At 30.4% G+C, this 26,249-nt stretch overlaps 1 protein-coding gene across 4 annotated transcripts in view; it reads right to left on the reverse strand.

The window, feature by feature from the left end:
* Positions 1 to 25,195, reverse strand: part of LOC143229189 (zwei Ig domain protein zig-8-like) — a 101,775-nt gene extending 76,580 nt beyond the window's left edge. For all 4 annotated transcript variants that reach the window (XR_013015725.1, XR_013015724.1, XR_013015726.1 and 1 more), the window contains exon 1: positions 24,844 to 25,195. Coding sequence is in view for 1 of the 4 variants with exons in the window: in XM_076461149.1 (XP_076317264.1) it covers positions 24,844 to 24,925 (82 nt within the window). In the remaining 3 variants the exon portion in view is untranslated. The remainder of the gene's footprint in view (positions 1 to 24,843) is intronic.
* Between the last annotated feature and the right edge of the window lie 1,054 nt (positions 25,196 to 26,249).

A 26,249-nucleotide genomic window follows, 5' to 3' on the forward strand; every position in this document is an offset into this window, starting at 1 on the left:
TATACAAATTACATATGTAGATGTTTAATATAACATGCAATTCTCAGTTTGACAGCACTAAGTGTATTTGTATTCCACTTTGATAATAATAATCTTATATGTTACAAAATATGCAAATATTTGGTCAAGATTCTACAGTAATATAAAATCTGCTTAACAATGAACAGAACTAAAGAGATTAAATTAAATTACCCTAATTTAATACTTCAAGCTATACTAATGAAAACACGCATATAATTCTGAACAACCTTTTGGATTAATAAGCAGATCTAAATTTTTAACCTTTAAAATTTATAGTCATTTCTAGTTGATAAATACGAAACTCACAAATATACTATTATATAAATAAATTCAATTATGTCTTAATGAAACTATAAGATTTCCCATATGTTTTAACTTAAGTACAATTCTGTGTCACATTGTAGGATACTATTTCAATTTATCGATTATTGTTATTACAGTTAATTTATTTAAAATATATACTATCTAACAGTTTAGAGAACCAAAGATAGTTTCTCGCCTTAGGTTGATCTATACAATGACAGTAAGCTACGCTAATTATAATTTAGTTTAATATTTGATGAACTATAGTCTGTTGGAGTTAATTTTGATATTTACATATATTGATTTTATATTTGTTTATTCTAACTGGCCTTTTATTTTCTTAAGCACACTGAAGCCGCGCTATTTGGTCACCTTACTTTTCTGCTCGAGCCGCTAAGCCAAATATTTTCTTCTTATTACTGGATTGAATGTCTTTACAAATTTTGATGAGTGGTGGTTGTCATTTAAAATGTTCATTAATTCTTGAATCTTAAAGGTCATTTGAGTTGTTATTTACTTGTTATCTTAATATTATTATTTTATATCATTATATTTTTGTCCGGTAGGGCTGTTTTATGTTAGGTTACATCACTTTGTATCTAGATGTGGATTCCTAATAAAAAGAGCTGAAGTTAAGTCCCATTGTAGATAGCTTAAAGTTATCGATTAAGAATCTCGTTGGTTTATGACCATATAACCAAGCTGAATTTGAGGTGTGTTGCAGTATCTTTGAACCATACTTGATGTTTTGATGATTGTAATGTGTAAGTACAACATTATGTTTCCTTGGAAGATGTAGTCATATTCATTTACGTATGTCTTGTCTGTAATAAGCGTTGAACCCGAAAAGAAGTTTTATAATTTCCTAAGGCAACATGTATGCCTTTCAATGTATTTATAGAATTCTGTCTAGATGTATTTATGCATCAGTTCTTTATACTATATGTTTGTAATTTGAGCGAAAACTTTATGTGAAGCAAATTTTCTAGTATAACGCTATAAATATTTAAGGTTTTTCGTTATCTGATTTTCAATTAGTTCTTGACAAAAGGTTTAAAAATTAGAAAAGGTAGATTTTTCACACGTTTTGTAAAGGTATACTTTAAATGTGGATAAAGTGAGTCTATTTTATCCCCAAATTTTAATTTGTTTATTTTTATTTAACGTGTTTAAATCCTCATCTCATACTCTCTTGTGTTGCTTGACGACTACATATTAAATAATAAAATACTTTATCTAATAATTTCTGATGCTAAACTAAGTATTTTGTTTTTATTTACGTTTGAAAATTCTATTAATGTCTGAAATTATTGTAAATTAAATAATATTCCTGCACAGAAAACTTGAACAATAGCTCTACACTACACTACATTTAATATCCTTACTCAAATTTATTCAACATAATTCACACTCTGCTTGAGGTTTTTGGGAAAGAATTAACAGCATTTATACAGATAACATTACGTTATGAACAACATCTTAACAGAACTCAGTTTGTACTTCAAACTGTGTGCTAATTGTTATTTGACGTTCATGCTTACTAGAGAAAACAGTTACACCAGAGTGTTGGAATATATTAAGTTTTTGTACGTATCGTTATATGTGTATTTCTGTAGATTCTAAATGCTATACCTTTAAAAAGATTTTCTAATTTCGACATTTTTTTTAATATATTGATTACATGGAACAATTCAGACTAGATTGACAATTTTGATTGTTTTGCTATCATTTAGATAACAGCATTTAGCATTCAGAATGGAATGGCGGATGCTTGAAAGAAATTTAGGTTAGTAGATGATTCATTAAGCTTTCTCTGAAGGAATCCGTTTTCCTTTGGATGTTGATTAAAGAAATAAAAGATATGTTATGCAGGTACCTAAATACTGTTTTAATAGAAGAACTTAGGAAATTTATTATTAGTTACAACACATTTCAACAATACATCATTTGTTGATATTGTGCATAATCATACAATCATCGATTTGATATTTGTTTTAAGTTTCAAGGATATCGTATCTTTCATACAATGTTATTAATTTACATCAAAAACGTAATATTACTCGCTAGGAATATTCTATAGCTGATCTAAAATTGGTTTGTTTTGAATTTCACGCAAAGCTGCACGAGAGCTAGCTTTAAATTAGTCCCTAATTTAGCAATGTAAGACTAGAGGGAAGGCAGCTAGTCATCACTACCCACAGCCAACTCTTGGGCTACTCTTTTACAAAAAAATAGTTGAATTGACCGTCACATTATAACGCCCCCACGACTTAAAAAGCGAACATGTTTGGTGTGAGAGGTATTCGAATCCGCGACCTTCAGATTACGAGTCGAGTGGCTTAATCACCTGGCCATGTGGGGTCTCTGATTTAGTAACTAGGAAAAAAAATCTTACTTCTTGGCTGTTATGAAACTTCTGGTATTGGAAGATACTTGATATTCTGATTTACTAACAAGAAAAAATCACTATATGAAAATACTAACCAAGAAAACCTGAACGTGTTACCTACTGCCTTTTTTTATAAATTCACATTCGACCCACATTGGCTTGTTAAAAAAAAAACAGTGTGTTGGATCTCATGTGATTTAATCACACCATAGAATTTAGTAATGTGTTTAATATTTTATGTTTGTTTTCTCAATTTTTAATCAATGCCGCCATCAAATCTTCAGGTTATAAAGGTAAAGTATTATGAGTTCAGAGAACATGCTCCAATATATCCACACATTTTCATTCGTGTTTTTGATTATCAGGAAAGAGGATGGATCATCTCATTCTTTTCAGACCAATCACAAGTAATATCAGCATATTGTATGGTAGTTTTGTCATTTTGAAAGTAACTATAGCCTTAAAGCTACAAAAATGCCCTCAGATATTTATATTAGGCAATGTAAAAGACTAGTCCACCCCACTTAAATTTCCTACCTGAACATGGTATTATGTATTAAAATTATTTTGACCATGTAAAACATTTCATTTGTCAGTAGCTCAGTCTCGATGGTATATTTACCGCTTGAGATGCACATTCTAGCAGCTGAGACTAGTGGTATTCATCCAAGAGAATAGTTACCAACATTTAATGCTCTCCAATTAATGTGCACCTTTTGAGGTGGGTGGTCTTAGTTCATAGTTCATTTTCTCCTCAGTTTGTTTACCATATAAACTCGTTGATTTTCATAACTTATGCTAACTACCATCTATCATTGTTTCAGATTAATTTTTCCCATTCACAATTTCTCATATTTGAAATTTTTATTTAAATCTGTTACACCACTCATAAACTATTTTGTCTTTCGAGATTCGCATCATCAGGCCCCATTTGTAACAAATCTTTCAATGTCAAGAACACAAAAGTACTTGTTTGTGCTCTTCGCATCCGTGCAATAGTCAAATGGAACATATTTTATTACTTTTTTACAACTGAAACAGTGGGTTAATCCAAAACCAAATACATGACAAGGTTTATAAATAAGAATAAAATAAAGTATCTAATCCTTTCATAAGAAAATTGATTTTTCGACTTGACATATTATATTATAAAAGAACTTCAGATATTATATATCAATTCATAGAGAACCTTTGGTTTATCATGCTGGATATTATAGACTTCAAAACAGATATGATATCAAATGAGCATTCAAGAATTCTAAATTTGTTCTCAGGTACTGAGGACGGTACTTTCTTGTCAAAATATAGTACGTTTGTTACTGTGTTAAATTTGTATTAAAGTTTTCCTTACGCATTCAAGCAGCCATTTCTAAAGCTTCATTATAAAAAAAACAACCAAAAAACAATAGATTCTCAACGTTAAAATTGAAACCTTTTTTCATTGTTCTAATTAGAAGATGCAGGCTTATTAAAGAACACATGAAGTTGTTCTCTGGGATTTAAGTTGAAAATTCGAAACTTTGCCCCTCTCAAGGTTCAAGTTTATCAAATAATAATAGAAGTTCGTGTTACAGATAAATACCATTCTGGTTGGTACGAAAATTTGTCACTATCAAAGAACTTTACATCATCCAATTTGCGTTTCTAAAGAAAATAAAGTTGCATATTATTCAAAGTGTTAGACATAGTTTAGACTTTTACTCATGTAAGAATATTCGTGATATGTAAACAGTTAAAAAGTTTGTCAGTTTAAAGAAATTTCGATATCACTTTTTATTAAAATATGTGATTGTACATAAACAGACATTCGCTTGTTTGATAACGAAATGACAATAAGTATATATTTCTTATACTATAAAACCTGTTACATCTGAGTTAGAAAAAATATTTCATTGGTTCAGCCATATTTATTTTTCATGAATTTGGTATTTTTTCAATTTCTTTACGCTTTTAAATGTGCAAGTCACATAATTTATATAACATTCCTCTAGAGCAGAGGAACTTTTCAACCTTTATAATTATTTACCGGGTATAAATTGAGAGTCCACTGGATTAAAACGTAAGTTTAATGTTCATGGTGAGTAACTATATCTAAGAATGTAAATCCTAATTTTAATGCTAGATTTAAGTTACGGATTAAAGAAATTTCGGATCAGCAAGGATTACAGAGGAATTGTGCTGGAGAATCAGTAATCGTACAAGCCGGTGCTGAGAATGTTAATTTTAGTGAGCGTGGCTTACGATCGCGTTATTGTGGCGTGTATGGCTGTATTGCGGCCAGTGAAATTGTTTGTTTTTGTTTTTAAATTTCGCACAAAGCTACTCGAGGGCTATCTATGCTAGCCATCCCTAATTTAGCAGCGTAAGAGTAAAGGGTAGGCAGCTAGTCATCACCGCCAACTATTGAGCTACTCTTTTACCAAAGAATAATGGGATTGATCGTCACATTATAACGTCCCCAGGGCGAGCATGTTTTGGCGCGACTCGGGCGCGAACCCGCGACCTTAAAATTACGAGTCGCACGCCTTAACACGCTTGGCCATGCCGGGCCACCAGTGAAATTAACGGAGTGTTTGTGTGATGCTGGGCGCTGTAGAGTTTGGTTGCGTTGCGCGTGTTGAAGCTTATTGTTTCTTTTAACTTTAATTTTTTAGAAGTACCTGTGAAAATTTTGTAAAGGAAGATGGCGTCATCAAATTGTAAGAAGCAAAAGTATAAAGATGAAAACAGAAATTTTAAGCTGGAATGGGAGGAAGATTTTGCATTTACCGTTAAAGAAGGTAAACCTTTGTGTCTCATCTACAATGTATTACTCAGTCATTACAAAGCCAGGAACTTGAAACGATACTATGAAAAAATTACAAAAACTTTTCGTATGATTGTCCACCTAAATCAAAATTATGGGAAAAAGTTAACTGTGTTAAATTCATCACTAACTAGCCAGCAGACAACGTTCAGTAAGGAGGTTGATACAACGACTGAAGCTAGTTTTGTTATATCATTGAATATTGTTCGTGCTAATCGCCTATATTCTGATGGTGAATTTCTTAAGAAGAATATAGCTAAAGTTGTTGCAGTGTTAGATCCAAATAACACAAAACGTCAGCGACTACTAGCTCAAATACCGGCTTCACGCCACACTACAGAGAGATGTACCATCCAGATCAGTGCTAATGTTGCAGGTAAAATGTAAAATGATTTAAAGAATTCCCTTGCATTCAGCTTAGTCCTTAACGAATCTACAGACATGCAAGATAACCCACAATCGGCAGTATTTGTTCGTCATGTTTTCTCTGATGAAATTGTAAAAAAGAGATGTTGGGCTTAGTGGCACTAAAAGAAATGCTTGACAGAGTATTAACAAATGCCAATATTCGACTGGATAAACTCGTCAGTATTGCATTAAAGATGGAACATCTGCAATGGGGAAGAAATATGCCGAATTAATTGCACTTATGAAAAGTGATCCCAACTTTCCAAATTTTCTCCCTTTTCATTGCATTATTCATCGTAAACACTTGGTAGCCAGATACTTCAAATATGAAGATGTTATGAAATTTGTTAAATTTGTTCTTGAAATTGTCAGTTTCATACGCTTAAATGGAAAGATCCATCGGCAGTTAAACGTTTTTATTGAAAAACTGAAGCTTGAAGATAAACCCAGTGATGTCACTTTCTACCACAATGTGAGGTAGCTATCAACCAGCAATGTCTTAAATAGGTTTGTGGATCTGTTGTAGCCTATTATTACTTTTCTTGAAGAAAAAACAAGGTTATACCCTCAACTGGTAAATGGTGAATGGATGCAAGATCTAATGTTCCTTACTGATATAATGAATCATCTACAAACCCTCAAATGGCACTCCAGAGGAAGGATAAGATTGTTTCTGATTTTACTCAGATAATTTTCAGCTTTCATAATAAAATAAGACTTTTTCAAAGAGATATATTGTCAAGAAACTTCAGTTACTTTCCCAATCTCAAAAGGAGAATAAATACATTCCCTGACACTGAAATAAAAGATCACAAGCTGGAAGAATACATGAACTGCTTGATAATTTCCTAGACATGTTTGAGGACTTGCAAGAAGTTGAATCCATGCTTCGCCTTTCTTATAAGTCCATTCATGGTTGATGTGATTAATGATGGTTGTTCAATTCTCGAACCTCTGGTTACAGAATCATCTACAGTGTAAATGGAACTAATAGAACTACACAAGGACCTGGGTCTAAAGATGGTCCATAAATTCCATCCACAATTGAGGTCTGGAAGCAAGTTCCAGGAATAAAATATTCTGAACTAAAGAAAACCAGTGTGCGACTCCTATCAATTTTCAGCACAGCATACTGCTGTGAATCACTGTACTCTGTTACGAAGTTTGTGAAGGCGAAGCAACGTGGAATCTTTACAAATCAACACCTGACGGAGCTAATTCGTACATCATTGATAACATCTTAGCCGGAATTTTAACGACTCGCAACCAAGATAGAAACTCACAAGACCTCTACTAGAAGTAAATAGCCGGATAATTGTATCAATGTCTGTTTGTATCAGAAAAATATTATAAGACTAAAATTTTGTGAGGTGGTATCTGATAAAAATATCTCTAATTTTATTGTCTTACGTATTTTCCTCCATGTTTTGACCAGATGTTTACTAAGAAAAATAAATATAATTAAAAATATCTGTTTTACACCTTTTATATTTATTTTTGGCAGTCTCATTTAATGTTAATGCATGCAGGTTTGCATATTTTTCTTAGATGTTTCCGTAGTTCATTACCCTAATAAATACGCTCAATATAGTTAAAACAATAATCATCCAGTGCTTTGAAAACATTTGGTATATATATATATATATATGTACTTTGTGATTATTGAAACTAATACAAATTAACAGTTTAAAAACTACGCACATGAATAAATATTATTACGTGCATGTATTTCTTAATATTTATATAACATATACGTAACATAATGTGCATATAACAATAAAAAACCTGTGTATAATATTTGTTCATACCTTGTGGCTCTCAAACATCTGAAACTTATTGTATGTAGCTCGTACATTAAGCAAGTTTGGCCACCCTTGCTCTAGAGCAACAAGTTTCTTCGCAGTAAGTTCTAAAATAAACATTTTCTTGTGTGTATATTGTTAAACATCAAACAATTATTACCAGTAGAGATTGTTTGTTTTGTTTTTTGAATTTCGCACAAAGCTACTCGAGGGCTATCTATGCTAGCCGTCCCTAATTTAGCAGTGTAAGACTAGAGGAAAGGCAGCTAGTCATCACTACCCACCGCCAACTTTTGGGCTACTCTTTTACCAACGAATAGTAGGATTGACCGCACTTTATAACGCCCCCACGGTTGAAAGGGCGAGTATGTTTGGCGCGACGGGGATGCGAACCCGCGACCCTCCGAGCAAGAGTCACACGCCTTAACACGCTTGGCCATGCCGGGTCAACCAGTAGAGAAAAATATCTTCCATGGCATACCACATTTGAACTGTTAATTTTCAATACTGTGAACATGTAAAACTATTATTTATTGAAAGAAATCACGATTAATTAAATTAAGAGAACAATATTTCATCTTCTGCATGGAACCATTGTTGTCGTACATTTATCAAATTGCCGTTCTATGATAAACTAAATGCAATAATTATGGAAATAATATTAATCTTTATATAATATGTGCATAACTTAAATATCTACACGATAATAGAAGTTACTCTTGCATGCTAAATGATGAGCGTATGTTTCTTTTAAATGTTATTATTCTTCAACTTATTGCCAGTGAAATATATGCTGTTAAAGATAGGTGCTTAAAATTTTAATAAAAAACTTTGGATTCACCTTACAAAACCGTGTATATTTCATAATTCGACTAACGTCCTCTAATGATTAATTTATTATAATATAATTTCAATTCTGCACAATTGATGAATATATTACTTATTTTATAACACTTTCTACTTATTATGAAAAAATAAACATACAGAGATGCAGTAGCTGTTTAACAGTAAAAAACACAAACATTCAAACAGGCATGTTCAAAAACTACTATAGGTTCAAATAAACAAGTAGTTGGATATAGAACTAATGTTTGTGTTTAGTAGAAAATGATTAATTTGTTTGCGTGTTAGTAATGTGCACGTTTTCACAGCCTGTGACAAACACGTGCAGCGATCATATAGCAATCCAATAATGATTAAGTAATAACCTCGCATTGTTGAATGCAACGACTTACGATCCTACAGATTCGGTAGATGAACGGTATGTACGATCTCTGCACTGTAAAAAAAAATACCACTGGTGTTTCAAAGTTGTAAGCTATCAAATTAGTGACGGATCAAGGCTTGAGCGATTAAGCTCATTGTCTATGCGCCCCCCCCTCAATATAGAAGCGAAAAAATTAAGATTAAATTTTTAAGTATCTTATTATGTTAACTCTCAAAATGCACACGGTCTCAAGAACAGACCACGTGACCATCTAGTACAAGGTTATATAATTATACAAAGTTGACTTTGTCATGATAGAAATCTGAGATTGTAAAATAAGATTACTTATCATATATTTATTTTTTACATCTTGACTCATGTGGATGTTTCTTTCTTTCTTTTTCCTGGAAAAATAAGTTTCTAAGTTTTACTCGGTTAAAATAGCTATATTTGTATATCAAAATAGATCATTAATGTGTTAATTACTAGATTACAGAAATAATATTACAAAAAAGAAGAAACGTGACAATACCTAAGATTCTATAGCCTAATATACTCACATTTTTAGAATATAAATCAATACTTCAATTTTAAAATGATCCAGACTTTCATTCTTTTTTTAAGCAAAATAAGAGTTTGAAAACATCTGTTTTTGTTTGTTTACTTTTGTTTTCGTTTCTCTTTCTTCTCAACTTGTTACTTCTTGCTTAGTACAAGAAGAAAGAAAATGTTGTGGAACCCCTGTCAATGATAAGCTTCTTAAATAATAACTTTTATATTTACGGATTTTCTTTTGTAATTTTTAATAAAATACAGTCTGTTTTTTCTGTTTTCATATTTTTTGTATATTTTAACAAGAAACTTTGTATATTAAATTACGATGCTCTTTATACGATTTTTACAAGATGCAAATCAGCCTAGCAACATAAAATATCTGTGTAACAACATATATCATACTGAAAACTGAAAACCTTAATCAGGGTTCTTAACAGATCTTTAAGGAACAAAATATTTTTATACTCATACCGCTTAGATGCGATTCACCAAAAAACGCTGAAACATGTCGTGTTATACCCATAAGCAAAGAGGAACGTTGTGCGATAAGTAAGACTTCACAAATAGTAATTTCAATAGTAAAAACTGTCCACATGAGACCAGCAACATAATCAGGAACGATCTTCATCTGAGAATGAAGCCATTGTGGGTTCACTAATGTAGGACTTACAGTCGTATCTCCAGTACTTCAAACAACTAGGGAATAAAACTGACATTCTTTCTATTCCAAATGAGCACATGCTAGCAATGTCAACTCAAGTTAAAAACTGAAGGGTGAGATACAATCTCGCCCTTCTCAAATTTTTATATTTTTATTTATTTTTCTTTGTCTTACAAAAATTGTTGTTAGTCATAAATGCTACACTATGACTACCATGGGTATCGAAAACTTGTTCGCAGCATTATCAGCCAGGAAACATACCACTGTGCCATTGAATAGTTAATTAATTTTTATTTTTAAAAATTCAAAACACAGATTACAAAATATGGTAAATAGTATAAAAACACATATAAAAACAAACATATTTAGAAAACGGAACTTAACAAACTTTTAATATGGCAAATGTTTCCTTAATTTGTCTATATTAATTTATTTGACCACTTTATGTTGTTTTGAGATTATTGGTAAAATGTTTAATCACTCTTTTTCTACTACAGAAGATAATTTATTTTTCAACTTTGGTATCGAAAACAATCTTTCGCCACATGCCACACTAACGGACATGGTTAATAATTGTTTAGAGCAATAAACGTACTTGGAAAATATTATTTGTTTTGGATCCCACGTTTATAATATAAGATAAAACCTTATCTGAAGTTGAAATTCCTTGTATTTGATGAGGTTTTAATTTAGGTTCTGCACAGAAACTTTCACTACGTATATCCCTTTTAAAAATTATAATAGTTCTTGCGTTATCAAAACTTTGCGGTGGGTTTTTCGTGCCTTTCGAATCGACCTTGAGTTGGCCGTCCATGCCATCAAATTGACCATGACACTTTATACGATCGAGCTGCTGAAACATGGTGGAAAACCACAAAGCTCTTAAGCAATATGTATCATAGAAAGTTTGAAAGAGGGGATCATGTGTTTTAGGCATAACAATCTAACGAGGAATCCTTTGCGATAGAAATTGCACTCCTGAGTTATTCTTAAGATATACAGCTGTAAGATAGCCTATGACTGGACGTAGTGACATTAGTTATAATGATATTGAAAGACTTCAAAAACGTTTTATTATAATAAATGCAACTCTTTACGTGTATGCATATATATTCCAAATGCTTTTGTGAATAAGAGTGAAAAACTTCTGAAATCATACATATTTGGTTTTCTATGTGTAAGTTTTCCATTGAAATTGAAAGAAAACATCGCCAAAAGATTAACGGATTTTATTTCGACTGTTTGGCAGCGAGTGAAGGAATATAAAATTATGCTATCCAGAAAATTGAATAAGCTAAGAGGAAATACGTTACTGAAGTTATAGAATAATCTTTCTTCATTGCCATAAAATGAATTATAATAAATTAAAACTTAACAGGCATTATACAAAGAATATATATATAACTTTTACGGCAATGCTTTATTGTCACAATTCTTTCTACAGTATAATTATAAAATCATGCTTAAAACAATGCTTGTTTAGCATAATAATGTTTTTCAAAAACTTTGTATGAAAGGTTCATAGCTTCAAGTAGAGAATTTGACAAATGGTAAAGAATAAGAACATTACTCTATATCATTCTTATAAGTTGAACAGAAATTTTGTGAGTGCTAAAGCAATTATAGGAAATACGTTCTATAAGGAAAGAGCATAGTTAAGTGTTGTCACTGAGATAGCTTTGTAAGATCACCTCTCTCGGTGTCAGAGCCACATGACAAAGTAGCGCTACTGATGACGTCAGTAGCTTCTCATATGTTGCTTGGTGATAAACAAACTACTTAGCAGAGAGTTCTGAATGCTTATGGAAACGATATATGTTTTGTCAACAAGGAAATAGTTTGAAACAAAGATTAAATGTACAATTTTTATTTTTCTATAAAATCTATCTGATATTTGTTTTGGTTTAATTTTGTCTAGTCGTCCCCAATTTGGCAGTGACAGACTGGAGGGAATACTACCCATTGTTAAGTCTTGGACCACTCATTTACTAATGAATAATGGAATTTATCTCACTTTATAATTCTTCCACGCCTGAAACGGTATATTTGATGACAGGAATTCGATCCCGTGATTTTCAGAGTGAGAGTCTAATGTCTTAACCATTAGTTGATATCCACTTAGCTATATGGCTAGTCGTAGTTTTGACAGATAAATTTCCTATAAGAAGTATATTTTAAAAACAAGGAAACAGTTAAATCAGAGTTGAGTATCAAATTACCCATATTTATGATGTTAGGTTCAAGAATTCTTGATAGAAATGAAATAGAAACCCAATGACCCGGGAACTTTCTAAAGGTGGACCTATCTTTATTCTTCGGTAACAAACTGGCAACATTACCATAATCGTAATAATGAAATTTTATTTTTTAAACAGTATAAATTGTCAATAATAAAGCACTTTGAAACAACGGTTATAATTTTTTTTTTTGAATTGAGCACAAAGCTACACAATGGGCTATATGTGTTTTGCCCACTACGGATATCGAAACCCGGTTTCTAGCGTTGAAAGTTCGCAGATGCATCGTTGTGTCACTGGGGATCTCATTTATTGAGATAATGTTTTATTAGTTCAAAATATTTATCTTTTTCTTTCAGTGGAAACATTAAACAACTTACCCAGTTATTTTAACTTCCAAGTCGAACTGTGAGATTTTTTTAAAGATAAAGTGAAGATCATTTTTATGGTGATTCTTTGTTGAATAATTATCAAAGTTAACAGGTGCTCGACTAGCAACAGGCATTAACAGTTAAGATTGGTGTTTGTTTGTTTTTTTAAATAAAATAAAATGTAATAATTAAGATTTAAGTAACAGTGATTCGACATTTTCAAAAGCCGTCTTAATGTTATTGATGATAGCCTGACATAGTGGTGACCATGTCTGGCTGTGGATCCAAGGGTCCATGATTCGTGACCTATTGTAAAAAAATAAAATAAAAAAGATCTAGCTCTCTGCTGTATATAAGTCGCCAAAAAGTTAGCAGCCATTACTGTTGACTTTTATAAATAGCTTCAATTTTTAAAAAGTGGTTCACGCTATGTTTACTGGTTTATTTGAAAACCAATTATATCAACCATTTTAAACTGAAACAATATCACGGTTGACTATGCTTAAATTACTTTAGTGACGACAAACTACGTAACTCTCTTTCTCTTGCACCCCAGTGGCACAGTGGTATGTCTGCGCACTTACACACTAAAAACTGGGTTTCGATACCCGTGGTGGACATAGCACAGATAGTCCATTATGTAGCTTTGTGATTAATTCTAAACAAAAAAACAAAACAAACTGTTTCTCCTCAGTAATTAAAATGTTTAGTTTATTTAGGCTTAAAAATTAATCAAATATTGGTTTGGATAACAAAGTAGACACTTTTGAAGAAACAAGTTTTCCACTTTGGCGGTTTTGGAGCTTAGTTGTTATTTTCATCTTGTAAAGTTTTATTGTAGGCTTGTGTTATCTGGTACCTAATTACATACATTATGGTCTGCCACAGTTTTATTGGTTCTGATTTGGTGTAACTGTAGATCTTTGTATTGGTTTTGTGAAAGTATAGGTTTGTATCACTTTGTAAATAAATTAAAATGGTTGCAAAGTCTCATTACTTTTATGTGTGTATATTTATTGTAACGTGCATGTAAAGATACTTTTTATAAAATATTAGATATAAATTGTTTATAAATAAGCATTTGGACATACACTTTTGTCTGTACTTTCGTTAGTAGTGAATAGTTAACTGTGGATATATAAATATAACACAAAAGTTATTACACTACAAAAAATCATTTATTTTTAATAAAATTAAGTGGATGTGAAATTTTAATAATTTTTTGAGCGTGAAGTTGCATACCCAGCTCTATCATTACTAAAAGCTCGAGAGATATAGTGAATTAGTACAAGTAAAAGTGAAATTTTAATTTATAATAGGCTTTTGTTTCGAAGCTCTTGTAATGCAGTTTAACGGGTTATTTTAAGGAGGCTGTATTACATCGACTTTTTGTTTTGATAACGCGGAAAACGCATATATTTTCTAAAAATTATCAACATCTCTGTGAGGATTTTCAATATCGTTCATTCTCCAAGAAAATTGTTGTAAGACAAGAAAAATGAATCGAAAGAGTTGAGAAACAGGCAGAAATAGCAAAGCAGTTGTGTCACTTAATTGTTCAAAGCATCCAATTTCACAATATAAATGTGATCACGTTTTCTACTAACTGAATTTAATTCATTAAATGTAATAGTAATTTCCTATTTTACTTTTAAGAAACAACTGTATTCTGCATCAAGAAGTAAAACATATCCTAACAAACGTAATTATGATTTTTTTCTAATTCAGGCTTAAGAGCTTATTCTGACCCCAGATTCAAATGGAAGTTAAATGGTGTGAATCAGAAAACAGCTAGAAATTTAAATAGCAGGAATATCGTTATTCTCCGCTTTGTAGCAAGATATTTTACTACTCTATAATTTGGATAGTATGGGAAACAAACCTAAATATTATCTGAAATCGTTAATGCATAGCATTTTTGTCATAGTGTGAGTTTTGTTCAAGCGCAACTCTTTACAATACTTATTACGGTAACAATATAGGGGTTTTTACATAAGTATTTCCTTTTTCAATATATGGGAAGGTTTAATATGAATTTGTTTTGCTTTTGTACTACGATGTTCGTATGTCAATTTAATATGTGTAAAGTATATGAGAAGAACGACTATACCCCAATTTTTATACCCAGCTCTAAATTATATTTTGCAAAATATGAATCATTCATCCTTAAGTTGGAAACAGACAAAACATTTAATGAATACAAATATTTTAGCCTGCTTGAAACCAATTTGATATATATTGTTTTAGAACAGTAAGAACGTTTAACATATCTTACATGTAAGCTATTTCAAAACAGCTTAATATGTTTTCAACCAACAAAATGTTTTAAAAGCATAATGTTTAAACTGTTTTAAAACCAAATTAATATTTAAATGGGCCATGGCTAGTTTGATTTAAACAATTAGAAGTTGTGTAGAAACCATGTCTTAAGCACGTAGTAATATTTCAATGTAACCTCACTAATTTGCTTTAAAACAAGAGTAATTTCTAGAAACCATGTGCAACCTTTTTAAACCAGTAGTAATATTTCTAGGTATATTGAATGAACTGTTACAGAGTAGTAAAATGTCTTCAATTTATCTTTGGTAAAATATGAATCATTGTTCTGTACATTGGATCTGTTTAAGGCTAAATAGTTTTTTTCGTTTCCAACTTTTCTTGTTTAAAGTTGTGTTTATCCCTAAAACAAAATAATATTGAACTAATTACTCTACAAATATTAGTTTGTTTTAAGTCATTTTGAATTACAAAAAGTGACTTTTCATAAATAGGTTTTAATTTTAAAGAATCTTCCATTGTGATTTTTTTACGGCAGACAAGATGTTATAAATACTTCGTATTGGTTTAACAAAAAAATATAACTTATAAGAGTAAAAGTCAATTGTTCTTCCTTACCCATCACCACAGGCTTATAAATTAAATGGCTACTTTGAGCAGTAAATTCTCTGCTAATTCTCTGATTATTTGAATACTTCCAAACTTGTGAAAGCATAATGATAGTTTTAAAGAATGAAAAATATTCAACAAATCACATATATTTTAAAGCATAAGTCCCCTAAATCATCAGAAAATTCTTGATCTAAAACTGTTAAACTGTTTTAGAAAATCAAATAACTGAATGTTATAAACATAATTTATTATATATATTATATCGCTTGATTTTAAGAAATAAAGAATATTTCAGGATATTGTTTACAGTTTTTAAACATGACTTGTTTTGAACAAAAATATATTTTAAACATATCAGAATGATAAATTTCAAAATAAATTTTACAAATCTTTATTTGAGATTTATTTTAACAACACGAAATTCTCTTTATCCATAAAAAATATTGTGCTATCTTTAAGAATTTTTTTGATCCATTTTAAAATAATGATTTGGTTTCACACATTCTTCCCTGTAACTGCCTACATTTGGCGATGTGATCTGAGACCAATACGTTTCATTGAATATGTTTAACACCTGTATGAAACACATATGTTCCGTGGAAAACAAAAAAAGAAAAAGAGTTAGAATATAAATATGTTCAATCACTGTTATTTTAAAACAATAATAACAAACTAAATGACCTGGTTTTAAATACATTTTCATTTGTGGACTGCCAGATTTCAGCAAACGTGCTTTTCTTATGGCAAAACCATATTGGGCTATTTATTGTGTCTACTGAGGGGAATCGAACCACTGATCATAGCGTTGTAAATCCATAGACTAACCACTATCCCAGCTGGGGACTTCAGTAACCCTAAACGTTTCATTTTAATTTATTTTCAGCAAAACATAAAAAGGTAATTACACTATTTATTTTCAATCAAAAATAATCACTTAAAGCAGTCTAAATGGGTTAGTTTGTCATAGTATTAAAGTATTTAAGCAACCCCAATGCCGTATTTTATTGTAATAACAAATATTGTAAGATACATTATTTGTTCTATTTTAGAGGAGGATTAACCTCTAAAGTAGTCTGTGTAATGGACGTAATAATCTCTTAAAACACACACACAGTAGCTCATTTTATATTAACAATAATATGTTATCACAATGAATGGTCCAACATAGAGCAATAAACATTTTCCATAACAGTCTGAATGGTCTAATTTGAAGTATTATTATTGTTTCATAATAACCTGAATTGCCTGTTTTACAATTGTCCTATACGAACTTGAAAGTTATATTGTAAATAATAAGATTTTAATACTGTCTCAATAGACAGATTTGAGACCAGTAAAAATATTTATATGAGAAGCTGTTGATAATTTAACAGATTCATATGACACATCTTAGCAAATAAAAATGCCATCAGACAAACTATATAGATTGAAACAATTTTCAACCTTAGCTGCAGCATCTGACACAGTCGCTTTACGTTATCTGTAATATGTAATCTATCAACCATCAATGTTTTCAATTTTCATTTCAGGTACATAGCTCAAGTACTTCCCGCATAGGTAATCCGGCGTTCAAAGAGTGAAAGTGGGATTTCTCGGGGTTTCCCCTTTTACCCACATTAAATTCTTAGCATAGGAGATACTGATCTCCCGCCACCCAAAAGGATTCTAAGTCTCAGATCGGCCGTTGATTTTTGGATAGTCATTAATGTCTGTCGTCAATTGTTATCCGCCACTGCTTGCTTTATGCTACTTCAAATATCTTAAAATTCTTGATTTTGAAAAATTTCTTATCTATTATATATATATATATATATACATGTTTGTTGTACGTATATATGTGTATGTATATTTTTTTTTTCTCGTGAAGCTCAACTTAACATCCAAAGTCATGAATGGGGCAAAGAGAATGATGTTTCTGAACGTTCCTGGTGACATTTGTTTTAAGCTTCGGTTTAAGCTTTTATCTGAAATTCCTACCAAGGATTTTGCTTTAACTATACTTTAAAATGCAATGAATTCAGTTTTGTCAGTTGAAATTCTGAGAAAACTCAGTTTACGTTCTGTTTGGTCCAAAGAATGCATTATTGAAATTCATTACAAGTAATTATGTAGGAAAAGTAACAATTGACAAGCTGAAACAACTTAATTGATTTATGAGCTAAGTTCATAAATGAGTAATCTCTTTTTTTATACGTAAGTAATATCTGTTATTGCCATGATCTGATTTATTTTGTTTGTAGCAATGATAAATAAATTCATAAAGCATGTTTAATGTTTTCAATGAATACGTTTGTTTGTTAAAGAAAAAACTGCAAACAACACTCAGGTTTAAAAATACGTTTCAGGTTTACATTTGGATATATATTTACGAAATGAGTTCGGAGCTGTTCCTTATAATATTTTCTCATGTTTGTCGGTAATGTATAAACTAGGCATTTATATGTTGAAAGTTCAAGACAACACTCTCTGTTCAAATGATCATGAATTATTTTATAAATCAAATAACTAGAAAATCTATGATATTGTAAAGGTCTTTGTGCAAAAATTTATAAGTACTTGAGATTTTACTAGATTTTCTTCAGATGTTGTTTGTATTCAACTTATAAAATTAAATGTAACGTGTTTTTTTTTCATGGTAAGCTCTAAAGTTCAATGATACCTTCACAATTATTCACTAACGTATCTGAAAATGCAAGTTTATGTCCTTCCTAATTTTAACAATAAATGTAATTATTTTATGTCCAAAAACTGAGGAATATGATGAAAATTGTAAAAGAATAACATACATTCCTGTGATAATATAATAGTTTATAATATTATTAAACAGTTTATAGGATGAAACAGAAGTTACAACCAATAATAGATCAAGGTTAAATAATCGTTATATCTAGAATACTCAATGCTTTTTACACTATGCAATCGGTATCACTCAACTATTTTCATAAAAACAAGTGCAGCCGAAGGAAAGACGTATTTGAACTCATAGCTGCACCGTCGCTTTCTTCGTAAATGTTACTTTTAACTAAAATGCAAAACTTAGCTTCAAAACTGTATATGCACATAAGTGTATTGTTTCTTTGGAATGATGTTAATATACAATTATTCAGTCCGGGTCATCCCTAGAAGAATTGTTTTGAATTATAGAGCTAAAAATTCTATCCAAGGCTGTCTTTCAAAGCATACCAAGTAACAATATCGAAAAAAACTACTAACGCATAATTATAATCTCAAATATATGAAACAATGTATAGGTATTATTGGACATCCTTCTTCGTATATTTAAGAAATGGCACAGATATCTCAGAATAATTACCTGATCTTCCACTTTCTGACTATTTTGCCTCAGCTAACTGATTAGCATTATTTAATTTCAATAGATATCACTGCAGTGTTGTTTCTCTAGTATGGGTAGAATATTGATTAAGTTTCGCAAATTAAATGGAATCGCTAACAATATTACTAATTTCACTAAATAGCCTATTTTATCGAAAATTATTTTATCCGCTTCATTCATAATTATGTTTTATCTTTAGTGAGTTTTTTAACGGTGACCGATTTTTTTTCTTTCAGACATATCTATTTATATATATCTATATATGTAGAGAGATATAGTTTGTAATAGAAGTTAAAACTATTACGCAGGCTGGGTTCTACTGTTACAGACCAAATAGATTCCTTGGACAATAAAAACTGTACAAAATAATCTATGTGCTAACATCTAAAACAGAGAAGAAATATATTTCTTAAATATTTACTTTTCTTCAGAGCTTTTATATTTAATAGCCTCATCAGTGAACTGATTTGTTCCATTGCATGTATTCTAAAATTAAAACCAGTTTAAGAAAGATAAAATATAAAAATAATATTGACGACATTTCTATTTGTGTTAAGTTGTAAAATAAAATATCCGATAAAAAGTTTCAAGAATGCTGTTGAGGAGATGGTTTTTGATTCATTAACATGTTTAACAGCAGGATATTTATTCAACAGTTATTCAGCAACTCTTAACTTTCTCATGTAAGTCCCAATGAAACTGTTTGCTTGTTTATCTGTTTTTAAACAATACCAAAGCAAAAAAAAAAAAAATTAGAATTTAGGTTTGATTTGTTTCTCCATATCTTAGTGATCCGTGCTGGTTGTTTCTGAGATGTGAAGTCAGTAGCCAACAGGTGTCGTTGATCAGAAAATTAATATTTGCCTCAGTTGATCTGTGAACTCATTGACCAACAAGTTCTACTAATTTGTTAAATCAATAACAACTGCATTAGTTTACATCTGACCCAAAGTTCAAAGTGTTTTGCTTGATAAGTGAGATATTCAACCAATAAGTAACCAGTTGGTGTACTTCAAGTGTGAAATCAATAACAAACAGAAACGCCTTATATGTAAAAATAGCCAATGAACCATGTTGTTTAATTTCTGAATGTTTACTTTTTGTAAGTTCATCTTAAGATGTCAACTACAGTTGTTATTTGTAAAATCATATAGACCCGGCATGGCCAAGCGTGTTAAGGTGCGACCCGTAATCTGTGGGTCGCGGGTTAGCATCCCTGTCGCGTCAAACATGCTTGCTCTTTCAGGCGTGGGGGCGTTATAATGTGACGGTCAATCCCACTATTCGTTGGTAAAAGAATAGCCCAAGAGTTGGCGGTGGGTGGTGATGACTAGCTGCCTTCCCTCTAGTCTTACACTCCTTAATTAGGGACGGCTAGCACAGATAGCCCTCGAGTAGCTTTGTGCGAAATTCAAAGCAAACAAAATCATATAAATTTATTTAGAGAAATAGCAGAATCCATTATGTATTAAAAGTCCTAGATGTTTCTCACATTCTAATTATTTCAAAATATATACATTAAGGCAAGTATTTTGCTTCATGAAAAGAAATAATTAGTAAATGTTCAGCTTAGTTCTTAATCACATATAACAAATGTTTATTTTTGTCAGTTTTATTGTCATGTTAATAAAGACATATTTAATCCTATAACTTCACATTAAAAAACTCATTTTTTTATTTCTTTTCATGATTTATCTTTCTTGAACGCGATTCCTCACCCCATAATTTTAGCACTGAGTTTTATTCTTAAATTTCCTTGTTAAGCTGTAACTAGCTAATGTTTCTTAGAACTTGTTTATTCAGATTCCTTACTATGAGCTCATACTCACAGACACATATCTAGTTACATAGTATAACATGAATTTAATAATCTTTCCCAGGCATCTGCGATATGTAAAACTATTAAGAATTGAACAAAAAGTACCAAATTTAGCTTTGCAGTTTCTGTAGATAACTAACAATCTACTTTAATTTATTTAATACAGACATATATTGATAGAATAAGCTGAATGCGCAATAATTTTAAAATGTAATTTTAGTTTCACCAAAGCAAATGTTTTATTAGTCAAGTTTATTTATTCAGAATGCTTCAACCATCTATGTTTATAAAGAAAGGAATAATTACTGTTTTCTGTTGGCACGTGTTACGTAATATCGATGATTGGGAGTAACCTGTTCGCGGACTGGAAAATAATCTAGTAACATTATTTTTTTCTTTCCTATCGTAGAAACTGAAATCGTGTAATTAAGATATTCGCTTGGAAACCTGAAGTATGGGCTGAGATAGTTCTTGCTATGATTCAATAATAAGCACTGCGTAATATCAGGAAAAATGTTTCTAGGACAAAGTTATTTTAACTTTTATTGTTATTTAGAATAATGTCTGGTACGAAAGTTTGTATTTTATGAAAATACTTGATACTTATAATTTAGTTAGATAGGAGATTAATGATAGATTTTATGCTCAATGTTATACCAACTCCAGAGAGAGAGAGAATTCGTTTGTCTGTTTCTTATTAAACACAAAGCCAAACAATGGGCTAATTGTATTGTATCCACCACGAGTATTCAGATACTGTTTTGAGGGTTATAAGTATTCGGATGTTCAGTTGAAACGCTAGGATTAGAGACCTTCAGGTACTAATTATTTTATTTATATTTAAATATTAATTACGAGCAGAAATAAACCAGGTTTTCAACTGATGAGTTACAATGTTCTTCTGTTATCTATCATACAGGTTATGTTTATAGTGTAAATGTAAGGCCGTGTAGTGTTTTACAAATATTTTACACTACTGTACGTTAATTTAGTTTTATCATTGTATTGGGGTAATTTTTAATATTTAAAAAGATAATTTTAATCTTTCCAGCATGTTACTTATTTTAACAAAATATGTAAAATAATCACCGAAACAAATATAATTTTGGCTGGCTCTTTCATTAAACCATTTTAAGAGCATTTATAATATTTAATACTACATAATTGATTGTTTTACACATAAGAATATAGGTTATATATGATAATTTAAGATTATAGTTATTTTTTACATCATTAACATCTTTTTCAGAGTGTGAAAAGTAACTTGAGATTGCATAGGTTGACTATTTTATGTACGTTTTAATGTACAGAATTTAATAATAGATAATTGAGATCGTACATGAACACATTTTTAAGTTGAAGTAGCAATTTAACAGTAGAATAATTGGCTATTTTATTTAAAAGCTTTTAGAGTTTATATAATTATATAAGATTAAAGTATTTGATTCACAACCTATTTAAGTTTAAAACTGTAGGTTATTCTATACAAGGTTTAAAAAGGAAAAAATATCATAATTCTAGTGTAAGGTAGTTTTATTACAGCAGTATAGTATTCCTTTAAACGGCTTGTATGGTAAAAGGGAGTTTACCATCCATTAAAAGATCAAGATTAAATGATCGAAATATCTAGAATATTCAATACTTTGTACATTATGCAATCGGCATCTTTAATTTTTATAACACTGACAAAACAAGACTAACATTGCATATGTGACATTACATGTTAAAACAGCCATATAAAGATGTTACGTTTACACAAAAAAAGTTAAGTTATATGGCATGCCAAGTTCGTTAAGTATGTAGTGTTGAAAAAGAGCAAAGTTACATATGTTGTCGTGCTCTGTAAAATATTCTATAAAATGAGCCAATTTTTTACATAAAAATGTGTAAGTACTTAGAGATGTAATATGGATAAGTTAAACAAAACACAAGTGGAGCAACTTGGACATCTCTTCTTTATATGTAATATGAATAAAAATGTCTTCACATATTTACTTATAGTTGTTTTGCTTGGCTTGTTTAATAAATAACTTGTTTGCACAATTTTGGGTTTTTGATAAGTTAATATTTTTTGTTTATTCCATTTATTTATGCTACTGATCATTCACTTTAGCTTGGCTGTTTTTAAAATGAAAATAATTTATTAGAAATCACTCTTCATTGTTTAAGTTATAATTTACTGCAAGGAAAATATCGATTTTAATTATAATGTGTCTATTACTATCTTTACATAAAACTTGATATTAGCAAATTATAATCTTGTTTCATCAGCTGATATGACGAGTAAAAGAGAAATTGGTTATTTTTGTAAATATTTAGCTTAAAATAAATTTTAACGGATATATCATACTTCAATTCACTCAATCAATGAATGAAATAAGAGGCATTATAAAAGTGATAGTTTTCCATCTTTTTCACAATAATGTTACTGCTTTTTAATGACTTTACAGGGTGTTGAAGCAAAAATCATATAACACTATCTCAAGAACTTCTATACATCTTAGAATATTAAAACCAGTAGCATTCCCAAATTTCAATTAACCTGTCCTTATAATATGCATTTCTTTGTTTACTCTATGTTTTGTCTTCCCAGCAGAAAACTACAAAAAGAACAATACTTGTACGATCTTATGGCTATTAAATATTTTTCAAAGCACGCAAATAATGGCGCTATAGCAATTACAGCAACTTCAGTCATTCTTCATGACTCAAGATACACAAGCCAAACATTACGTATAAAATAACCAAACTTTATAATAACAAGTAATTATTGTTAATATTTGTCTGAAGGTTAGACATATTGTAATCTCCACTGGTTCGAAATGATTACAAAACTTTTTTTAAGTCAATGAATAACTGTCATAAACAAGCGTAGAGAAAGAAAGCAACTAAAAATGTTAAAAATAAATAAAACAGTTAAATAAAACAAGTTTACATTTAAAATAAAGGTATCTTAAGGAAGTCAGAAAATTATATATCATGAAAGGTTATAACCACAAAATTTATATACGTAATTTATGTTATCGGTAAGTATAATTATAAGATTGCTAAAATCATGTACATTTTTATTATTAAATTAATAAGTATTTTAGTTATAAACAAAAGTTGCATGAATGAAAGATGTAAGATAGTAAAATATAATTTATGAAAATATCAATAAGAATAATTAGTTAGAATGAGTTCATAATCTGCTAATGCACTTAACAAAGTGCTTAATTCGGTTATTTAGTATTAGAGAAACTAATGATAATATTAGGTGTACTTTCAATATACCTTTGTATCAATAAAAACATCCAAAAGTAAGATATACATGCTTTATAGAGTAGTATCAAACTGACATAACATTATATAGAGAAAATAAGATTAAATATGAGTTATTCTAAAAATATAGAAATATGCATATGCATTTTATGTTATTACTCAAAGATTATATAACATTTTGAAAAGTTCGATAGGTAATAATGTTGAAAAACATCCTCAGGTAAAAATCCTTTATGTTGAGAAACAACATTACATAAAAGTCGCATGCATAACAATGACGGTGAGAAACATCATGAAAAATAACCTACGATGGTGATAAAAAAGCACATCATTAAGTAAAGGGTTTATATATCAAATGGTGATACTAATACTAATACATATTCCTAATTGCATGGTGTAATTATTGCCAAGTGAGAATTTAATAAGGGCTGTTTAATTAGAATTACATTTCAACTAGATTTACAGATAAAATTCTGTAATTCGTAAGTTTGTTCTGTTGATTTGTTTCAGTGTTTAGAAAACAAGTATAATTCAATCAATAATTTACTTAAATAGATACTTATATAAATGAAGACTCATAAACAAGATTCAGATGAACAGATTTAATATGTCATCTAAATATACATGACTTTTTCTTTCTTAACAGCTTCAGACATTATCTTTTTCACACAAATCGGTTTCAAATTTAAATATCTCTAAAATAATATATCATTCTTCTGTACGACACTTAGAAAAGACGATTATGTAGAAAAAATAACAACACACAGAAGAAGGACTCACCTTCTAGTGCCAAGTAAAGTGAGAAAAGACACTGAAGATACACCCATATCGCAAGCCAGTTGGTCCAGATGGAAGTAAACATCACTAGTCCTTCTTGAGAACACTGGTTTTTGTGTCAGTTAAATCCAAAACCCTTTTCAATATCACTAGTGAATGAGAAACGGACGTTTTCACAAAGTAATGTTTTGATTATCTTGCTTGCTGAAAACAGCAAGACATTCATTCCAGCTACAAAACTCCTTTCCTGAAACAGTCATATAGAACAGACACGTAATGCATCAAGTTTAAAAACAAGCATCTCAAAAACGTGAGCCTTCTGAAACGTCTGTGTACTCTCTGCATCAGCGCGTTTGCTGCCGTCACACATCATGACGTGTGGAAGTCATGTGGCCTAGCTGGTGGCGCATTACTAATCTTGGGTCGAACTATACAAGTAAACGTTTTGTAAATGAGAATCTTCGTTGTTTTCTAGTAAAATCTTGATACACGCGAATAGTTGCCTGGATTTCATGTAGGAAATGTCATCCATCTATATATGGCGATAAATTCTTCCTTAACGATGAAATATGAAAGTAGTAAGAGTAAACTAATATAACGGAATGCCATTTGAAGAAAATAAAATAGGACAGTTTTGTAAAGAATAAAATAATATACTAGAGAAAAAGGTTCTGATATCAAAATAAGTTAATATTGAAACATAAAAAGACTAATTTCTTGAGTAAAACTTGTCTAATCTGCTTGCACATACTAAATAATAATTATAAAAATTAACTTTTCATATCAAATAACTTTAGATATACGTTTAGTCAGAAGTTGTTGTTTGTGTGTGTGTGTGTCAAGATCATTCCCAGATATGATTGAAAACTGAGAAACTTCAACACAAGATAACAATTTATGCAGCTCTTGGGGAATCTTCCATATTTCTTTCCTAGCAAGCTGCCTTCACATCCTCCTACTTTACATAACGTTTCAGATTAAACCATAAAAACATAGGCACTAAAATAATTTACAACCACAGGTATTAATTGTAGTCACCAGAACAAGTGCATTTATAGTTACTGAGCATAGCTAATTACATTGTGCAGATATTCGTCAAGATAATGTATGATACCAGTAAAAACTGAGTTTTCTTTGGACTCAGAATCTCGAGGTGGCATATTTTCCAGTACTTACTTGTCACACAATAAAATCCACTCCAATGTTTACATCTATGTAATCTATTATAACGTATGAAAATACAAGTGTTTGTGTACCACGGATCATGGTTATTACTAGAAATATACTGTACCAAGTATAACTCGACGCGAAGAATATAACACTGTATGTGCCACGTATCCATATGATCATACACTACGATCGTGAAGCTGTATGTGTCATGTATTCTGATCGTCACACGATATGAATGT

Source organism: Tachypleus tridentatus, chromosome 10 (assembly GCF_004210375.1).
Source record: "Tachypleus tridentatus isolate NWPU-2018 chromosome 10, ASM421037v1, whole genome shotgun sequence".
In the NCBI taxonomy this organism is placed as follows: domain Eukaryota; kingdom Metazoa; phylum Arthropoda; class Merostomata; order Xiphosura; family Limulidae; genus Tachypleus; species Tachypleus tridentatus.